The 9,701-nt window shown below is 37.4% G+C and overlaps 1 protein-coding gene across 1 annotated transcript; it reads right to left on the bottom strand.

Moving 5' to 3' along the window:
* Positions 1-1,454: 1,454 nt before the first annotated feature.
* nfe2 (nuclear factor, erythroid 2) lies at positions 1,455-5,521 on the bottom strand. Its single transcript, XM_056733452.1, has 4 exons — positions 5,367-5,521; positions 3,550-3,625; positions 3,225-3,362; positions 1,455-2,753 (listed from the first exon to the last, which is right to left on the bottom strand). Exons 2-4 carry the CDS (start codon positions 3,592-3,594, stop codon positions 1,557-1,559), a joined length of 1,380 nt encoding a protein of 459 aa, XP_056589430.1. The 5' UTR covers positions 3,595-3,625; positions 5,367-5,521; the 3' UTR covers positions 1,455-1,556.
* Between the last annotated feature and the right edge of the window lie 4,180 nt (positions 5,522-9,701).

Below are 9,701 nucleotides of genomic sequence, written 5' to 3' on the forward strand. Positions count from 1 at the left end.
CTTGCTGTGTTTAGTCATTGGGGTTTCTGGGGGTTATAGTGTAGATGATATAAACTATGGGCTGTAGATCTTCAACATTTTATAACATTAAAGACACCAAGTACAAACTGGGAGCCATTTTAATGTTACAAGCAATTCAATGCCCAAATGTGTAAATGTAGTGAATCAAATGTGTTCCAAAAGAGTACCGCAAGTGTAGTGTACATCAGGCTGCAAAGCAGTGTAGCCATGGAAACGAGCTGAGGGAGTAGCACGATCATCGCCCTGTGACGAAGCAGAGAACAGGGAGAGCAGGTCTTCACTCAAAGACTAGCAGGCAGCATCTACCAAATGGCTTTAATAACCTCTGTAGGTAAGAACAGACTTCTCAATTACCGCTGGTAACTGTAAAATGTAACCTTTTATTTAGCAAAAGCTGTAAATCAACTTCGCATTCAGTGTTGTGATGGAAGAGTAAATGGAGTTAGCATAGTCTTGGTGCACCCGATTTCTTAACTAATTGCATGCACATTTAATAAGTGTGGTGTTAGACTTTCTAATTCTAAGACTTGCCTTTTTCATTTAGGATCCGAGTGAAATTCTCTAGTGGATTGGCACTTGTCTGTCTAAACTGGCGAAGTGATAAAAGGTACTCGTGATCTGCCTCAATGTAGTTCTTTTGTTGGAGAACTTTCTGATATTGTTTCTCTCATTCTAGGACCATGATGCTACTGTGAAAAGGATTTTATTTTTTTAAACGTTTTTACCAATAAACATTTTAATGCTATAAATGATGTGGCGCCTTTATTGTCAACTTGTATACTGAATGCTTGCTGCAATGAAATCTGTAAGTGCATTACACTGATTCCTTATCTTTAATGTGTGATGTTTTAATTCTTGTATGGTCTACATCAAAAGCTGTACAGTAACTCAGCATCCCATTCAGTGTTTTGATGGAGTTAATGCAGTTCGCAAAATTATTTGGCGCACACAATTTCTTAACGCATTGCAAGTGTGGTGCTAGACTTTCTAATTCTAACACTTACCTTTATCATTTAGGATCTGCGTGAAAATCTCTTGTGACTGGACATTTGATAAAAGGTACTTGACATGGTCTGTCTCAATGTAGTTCTATTGTGGGAAAACTTTTCTGATATTGTTTCTCTTTCCAAGACCATGATGATGCTGCTGTAAAAATTTATTTATTTTTTAATCTTTTTTACCAATAAACCTTTTTGAATGCAATAAATGATGTGGCGCATTTGTGAAGTTGTATGCTGAATGTGTGATGCGAAGAATTCTTTAAGTGCCTTATTTGTATTCCTTATTTGTGACGTTTTAATTCTTGCATGATATTTTGAAACGCATAACCAAACACTGTCCCCCCATTCACTTCCTATGCAGGGACACAAAACCCTGAGACATTTCTCCAAATATCTTCTTTTGCATTTCATAGAAGTCATATACAGGTTTTAAACAAGTGGGTATACAAATAATGACTTTTATTTGTGGGTGAACTATCCCTTCAAGTTACATATTAAAACACTCTTGAACCTTTCATTGGACACAAAGCTCATTTACTCTCCAGCGCTGTTTCGTGGTACCAAATAAATATTGCCGTCTTTAGTCTGTTCTAATGAGTATTCATCCAGCGAGTAAGGCTGCCCTTCCTCATCCCGCAGCTGTGAAAACACTTTGGTGTAAAGATCTGACATATGGCATTTGATAATGGCTATGTTTTGCTGAAACTCCAGTCTCTCTCTGGTTAAATGCTCTCTTTGGCCTTTAAGCTGTCCCAACTCGCTCTCTAAAAACACAATATTCTCCAACTTCCGTTTGCGGCAGTTCTGAGCTGCAACCTTATTTTTTCCTCTGCGGCGAATGTCCCTAACAAGTGCTAACTGTGCATCGTTTAGTGTAAACTGGGTCAACAGCTCATTGAAGTCATCCACTGGTAAGTTCACAATCTTGTCTAGAGAGAATGGGATTTTTAGAGTGAAGGCTCGCCGCTCATCTCTGCTCATAGGTGTAGAGATGCTGCTAACTTTTGGCTTAGGGTAAGGAGGCTGATATGAACCCGCTCTAGATATACTTGATCCGTTTAGCGGAAGGTCATGCATGGCTGAGGGTAAAATCGGTTGCGTGATTGTTACCATTGGCTGGTGAGCTTGGCCTTGGTGGGTAACAGGTTGTATATTTGCGGATGTGGAAAATGAAGCTCTGGGAAAATAGCTGTGGGACTGCTCGTAGTCAACAGACCCAAGCAGGTGAGGCCTCACGCGACACTGTTCCCCCATGCTTTCATTTTCAGCGTAGCACATTATTCCATCTGTAGGAAGGTAAGTAGGTACTCCATGTATGTTTTCCGGGGAGGCTAGTGGTGGACTCGAACCAAGCGACAACCCGGAATCTGATTCTAGATCATCGGCTTGTTTAATTTGTCCAACAACCCCATGGCTGCGTGTTGTCAAATTCATATGCTCCAAAAAACTCATGAGAGGCGGATGAAGAGCTTGTGTGTTCGTGAACATTCGGGATGAAACATGGCCACCGGGGAGTCCATAGTGCATATCCATGTGTTGATTCAGACGTTGATAAGGTGGCATCATTTCAGGGTACGAGTTTTCGTAAGCCACCGCGGGATGGGCATCGGACGTTCCTGGAATGGGTTCTGCCTGAGGTTGAACCATCCCAAATCCCCCTTGAGAAACCATGGGCTCCATGGAGAGGTATGGAACTGCTTCAAAGGGATTCTCATTGGGCACTTCAAACTCCTGTGACAACAACATAATGTTTTAGTTACAAAACCAACCGCTTCTCAAACATGACCTTGGAGGTGCTCCTAACTAAACTCCATTTACAATCAATTTCACCGGGAGGGGAGCTGCATTCATAAGTCGGTTGCTGACTGCAGGACCAGCCCACCTTGGTGAGCGTGCCACCCGTAGCCTTATGCAGGTCTTACTTAGGGGTGCTCAAGTTTCATGTAGAAACAGATGGTCATTGTGCTATGCAGGGGGCTGTCAGCAATACACAGCTCACCTTCTTTCTTTGTCTGCCTTTATTCTTGCACCACTCAATTGGCCCATTGTTACAGGTCTAAACACAATGTGTGTGTGCATTAGAAAAATGTTGTACGCTGGCTTTTCATTAGGACACATTGTATGAAAAGGATTAATTGGTAAATATTTCCCACAGGCTTTAATTGTGTAATTGTTAATGGCTGGGTGTTCTAGTATACAGACCTGAAGATCTGTTATGGCCATCAGTTCCTGCCAGGCCAAGTCCATCTCCAAATTCTGGGGAGAACGGTGTGCCCGCAATCCAGTGACATTGGTAGACATAGACAACTCCCCATACGGTCTTCTATTGTTTGCCAGCCCCTTAAAAAATATATATATATGTTTGTAAGTTTGATATACATGTTTAGAGAGAACTAAAGTATTTTATTCCATGCTTCTTGTTCTTGTCCGTTTACAGATCTCCTCCAGTTACTGTAAGTCTTATATTTACAGAATACGTTTACTTAGTCAGGTGGTGAGCAATAGTCTGTCTCATGTAGATACTCACCTCACTGATCCTCAGGGGAAGTACACCGTTGACTGCTGAACACATTCAGGACAGACCCCTAATGCAGTGAATCAATCTAAAACACAAAATGAATCATTTTACAACTTCATTGTTTTTTATTTCCCTATTTATTTATTCACGCATTTATTTTGGAGAAAGTTAAATGGTCACAATTTATTCTTTAACAACTGGCCTACATTTAAGCAGAGACACAGACAACTTGAGTATTCTTACAGCAGGTAACATGGGATGTGATCATGTGCCAATAAAATGTTGAAAATTAATTAAATGTTATCATTGATTTAAAAAAGATTTATTAAATGATCGATTAGATGGATGATGATGCCAATCATTAAAATAAAATTGTAATAGATTTTTATATAGACATTGTTTGATGTCTTCATTCCAACGTGCTCCAAATGTCATGGTGTGCTAAGTTTTGTTGGGCTGGATTTGTCCTATCAGCTGGGGTTTTCGAACGGTAGTGTCAACCCTTGATAAGACAATCTTTTGGGAGGCAGCGTATTCTCCAGTAAACGAAGACAGGGGCCTAACCACAAACATCAGAATGTCAGGAAGACTTTCATAAAACACCCCTTAAAGTGATACATTGTGTCTTATATGGTATTGACAGCCAGTTTTACAACCATACGTCGAAATGTATTATTTGCCTTATTATTATTTATTTATTTTGTCCAAAGGTTTGGAGGTTCTTCTGATAGTGTTTTTTATGAAGACGTAAATTTTGGGTTTCCAGTTTTTATTTCATATGATGTACAACAATCCTGCAATATTATAATAATAAATGTAACTGTTATGATATTTACCAGATGGTTTTGACTGCTTTTGTTAATGAGAAAACACCGTTAAAAATAATTGGGCAACTTATCAATTTTTTTATCATAAACATGCAAATTTAAGACCATTTCAGTCTTTAGATAATGAGGTGACAAACCACGAAGTGGCGTAGACACCTATTGCTTCCGTTAGTGTTCTTATTATTATTATATGTAAAATGTTTTTACTCCCTTGTTGAAATGTCTGGTGAGGTTGACAAGTCATTGCAGCAGTATTGTTGTATAATGTCTAATGATTTAGTATATAATGTGTGACATGGTTTTAATACAAACCCTTTCCTCTTGTGATATTCTGTGTATCCTGCCTTTACCGCAATGTCTAGCACATTTCCTTTAACTAGTTTCTCAAATTCTGAAGGGACAGATGGGACATCAGCTGTGGCATTAACAACTATAACATTCTACACAAATGGAACCTCAAAGTAATTTTGCAAAAAATCTATTTTGATCAAATAAAATAATAAATGAAAATAATTTACTCTGCAATATTTGTGATAAACTAGTTTGTGTTTAAAACAATTAAGAGACAGTAATACCACAGCAATACCATTGAATCATTAGCCATGCACAGAAATACATTTATATTGAAACAACACTTAAAATGTTATGTATTTATTGTTTATTTTTATTTTACAGAAATCATTATTAATTATATGCTTATATATAAATGCACATTAATTTAGTTTTTCAAGAAAAATCTATGTTACCTTTATCATATGCAATGTAATTCAATTCCAATACTTCAATCAAGATAAAATCATTGAAGTCAACTTCAGTTTTATCTAAAGCAATAAAATGTGAATTAAAAAGTTCAGCATAAAGAAATACAAGTTTTAATAACTTCACTGAAAATCCTGACTCTTTTATATTGAATCAAAATGGCAAAACACCTGTCTGACATACTTGCTGAAGACACGTCAAAACAAACCTAACAACAGAAAACGAAAATATAAAACGTACCTTCTGTGCATTTCCTTAAACCCTTGATATAAGATGAAAAAGTCTTCACAAAATAAGATTATCCTGCGAGAAGACACCATTGACCCCTGTGTTGAACTGAAGAGCTAAACAGTTCACTTCATGAACCAATAGCTCTGAACTACAAGTGTGCATGCACTCAATCTGTCCTTATGTCTCATTGACTCTTTCTCCCACTCACCATGTCTGCTCTGGCTGTCACTCACATAAATGGGATGGGTCTATATGGGCGATGTAAGCAGCTTTCCTGTAAAGCACCCACACCTTTTGCCCTCTTGTCTCCCGAATGCTTTATCGTGCACTTTAACATTTTTAAATCATCTTTCCCACAGAGGAACGGTTAAGCCACGAATGCTGCGGACTTCCCTGAGCAAATATAGACACTGACATGTCGACCCTTAACACTGTGGTTTCAGAACAAGTGCACTTCACGTCCTTATCTATGGTCTCTGCGTGCATGTCCTAAAATATTGTGCTTATCAGATGCACAAATGCATTTCCTCGTGTGTTTCCTGAAAGGAAAAATTACCTGAGTTAATCATGTAAAGAAAATCCACTGTGAGGATGTGGTTTGAACACAGACACTGTGATCAGGCGCACATGGAGTTAAATCTGGGATTGCTGTGCCGGTCCGTGCAGAGGAGGTTTTCAAACTTGGTTTAGTAAGGATGGAATGTACACCTTCAACAGGTAAGAAAGGCCACATTGTTCGTGTATCCACAGCACAACCGCAGAGAGGGAGAAAGAAAGTGTGGGGGGCAGGGGTACGGGAGGGTGGAGGAGAGCCTGTCTTACACTGCAAATGACCACCCGAGTTTTGCTGAATTCCCTCCACAGTCAACTTAAGACAATCCACACAATTGTTCAGATACAATGGGATGGTGCTTTTTGATGGCAAGGTGAAAGAATGTGTTTTACTTAGTGCTTAATTTTATTTGACCAATGCCATTCAAAAGCTATCCCGATCGTATTACACCCTCTGAATAAACCCCACATGTGTGTGTGTGTGTGTGAGCCGGTAATCACAACAACAAGTGTGTGTTTATGCCAAACGCTGCTCGTGCACCGCTGCTGTTCGAGAAATCGAATTTCCTTTCAACCTATCAAAGGCCGTGTTTCCAATGGTGTAGTTATTTTCAGGACTACGAAATCGTAAGTTATGACTAAAAACTGTCCCCAACATTGTTGGTTGTCACTGGTTTTGTAAGTGCTCATCTTTGATTATGCAGCCTTTCTCTTCCCACGCATTAACATGTTTGTATGTAAATGCGACGTTCTGATGGACGTAGGTGGCTGACATCGGCCAAAGAGGTGGGTGCCTGCCAGGAACAAGAGAGACGGGACTTCCCAAGCCTTGATTCCTAGCACCCACCCACCCCACTCAACCACCTACAAACACACACATAAAAACAGCCTGCTATTACATAAACCACAATGGGTTGGGATCTGCCGTATTCCAACCTAAATACCCATTCAGACTTTCTCTCTCTCTTCATATATTATTAGGGTCAAACAGTCTTTTTACACATTTGTTACCGTGTAACACAGCACTGTCTTTTATTTCTTTATTTATTATTTTTATTGATGTTTTTACTTTTGGTAAACATACTTTTAATGCTCTGGTTTGTTCTAATTGACCCCAGGAAGTGAAACAGACCCGGTGAATTTGTCCTGACCCATAATCCTTCTGTTTCTATAGGTCAAATAAAACACGTATCTTCTTTGTTTTCATAATATAATTCTGCTTTTTTTTTACAAATATTTATAATGTAGCATCAGTATCATTAGGCAATCAAAAGTAAACACAAGGACGAGATTTAATAATACAGAAAACCTCCAGAGAAACCTACGATGAAAGCATTCGTTTTTTTGGTTTGTGGCTCGCTGGGAAAAAACAACCTAGTCTACTGCTGGGAAAAGTGGAAAATATGTGTATGAGTAATGAACAGTATATACTTAAATGGCTCTATTAGGTCTTAAATGATATAAATTGCTCTCAGCCTGCCAAATAATCTCAACATCTTTAAATATTACAAACAAAAGTTTTTTAAATAACATGGAGACTGGGGCTTGTTGTCACATTATAATTTAACACAAGTTAAGTCTGTTGCAGAAAAAACTAATGCCCAAATAAAATTTAACAAATGTTTTACACATCTAAAATTTGTGAACAAGACATGTCACACTATGGACGGCGCCTGGCCCGAAGTTAACTTCCAGTCTGTTTTTGGCAGGGTTGGGAGGGTTACTTTAAATTTGTATTCCGGTACAGTTACAAATGAATTTGTAAATGTAAAGAGTAACGTAACCCAATCTCACAATATAAACATTATGTAGTCCAATTGCTTTTGGATTACTTTAGGGTCATATATTTAAATAACATGATTTTAAAAATGTATTTTCATTAACAAAGAAGCAAGGCAGCAACAGAATTGCCTTGAGGTGGCTCAAAGCAGAATTTCAGATATTTAAAAAACATGAACTTAATCAAGAGGGCTGCAAGATTTCAAGAGCTGCAAGAGAAATCATTCTTGTTAATTATTGAATTTGATATTGATTATTAATGTCAATTAAAACAATACATTGTAAACATCATATTTTTATAGGCTATGTGCATTAAATTGTTAATTAACTGAATTAAATTACATAATAACTTCTCAAATGTTATTGATCCCTTGCAAGGTCTACTGGAAGTAAGACCAAATAGGTTTGGGCCAAATAACATGTTTATGTTGTCGATGCTAAAACCCTCTATATGGAGTTAGTCACATTTAAAACTTGCCATTAAATATTCTAGGCTTTTGAGCAAAACTGTTAATATAAATCTATACTAAATTTAATAAAAATAAGTATTTACAAAACCTCAAAAATATAAAAAGTAAAATGTCAACAAACCGTTATTTTACCCAATAGAATTGTTAGCATATTCATTTCTTTAAATATATTAAAAAGTTCAACATATAGTACGAAATGTGACCTGCCCTGACCTTACATTTATGACAAACACTGTTGTTATACCAACACAATTAAAACATAGGGTTAAACTGTACCTTCATCGTATACTTGCCTTAATGTGTGACTGTGTGTTTTTATTTACAAAACAGATACAGCCAAAACATGATGCACAAAACTGTACCCCTTAGAACCACCATCACTGGGTTGATACACTTAATGGGTTTCATACTTTCCATACTTTACAGGTACAAAACATAAATGGCTGTATCTTTTGGGGTGTATAATTGTACCATAAGAACCTATTGTGCACTTTTGAAAGTACGGTTACATTTTTTAATTAGGAAAATAAAATTCACAAAAACATTCTCAAACACAATTTTAAACTAGATGTTTAAAAAAACAACAAACAAACCACTGATGGACAAAATAATAATTTGTGTACTATTTACACAGATGAACAGTGTATATGGTTCATTGTGCAACAGAGGAGGCTGGGTAAATTAAAATATATCACGATAGTGTTGGCACCTCCTCTCAACCCCCGTCTTGTGGCAGAAACCACAGCAGTTAGCAGGAGCATCTAGACAAGCCTTTATCAGCGTTCAACAGAGTTTCCGCCACACAACATCCCCTTTCCTACAATCTCCTCTCCTTCTACAGCCACACGTGCCAATCACAAGGCCAGCACTGCTCTCAACAAGACCATGCCCACCCTGGGAACCAGGTGGGATATACAGAGCCACCCCAAGGCAACATGCTGTTCAACAGACAAAGTGTGGACAATGTCCATCAATGGCCTTCTGATATGGTGTGAACAAGACGTTGAAGACATGACTCTAGCGTGACCTCGCAGATCAAGATAAACTATTATGTAAGATTATCTTCAATTATCTGTGATCTGGCGCACTATTGAGACACATTTACTCTGAACGATGATTCTGTTGATGTTGGTTCCTCATTTGGAGCATGTCAGGTCAGGTGTAATGTTTGTTTAGTGGAAAACATTCGTCAGAAGTGAGTTCTTTGAATATGCTGTATGACAGCCTAACATACAGTGGAAGGTCATTTTCTAAGGATTCAAGGACTTAATGACAGAAAAATCACAAAACACAACTTGTTAATTGCTAACAATAGTTTAGGACACAAACTATTCATATTTTTTTATTGTTTATTTAGTATTTTTAAAATAATTAATATAAACAGATTTATATAAAATATATTTAAATATACAGAACTATGCACACCTACAGACACTATACATCACTCAAGTAAAATACACAGAAACAAAAATAGCATACTTTTAATAAATAACAATAATACAATGATATTTGGGAAAATGGCTATTAAAAATTTATAAAAAAA

This window comes from Triplophysa dalaica, chromosome 20 (assembly GCF_015846415.1).
Source record: "Triplophysa dalaica isolate WHDGS20190420 chromosome 20, ASM1584641v1, whole genome shotgun sequence".
NCBI lineage: Eukaryota > Metazoa > Chordata > Actinopteri > Cypriniformes > Nemacheilidae > Triplophysa > Triplophysa dalaica.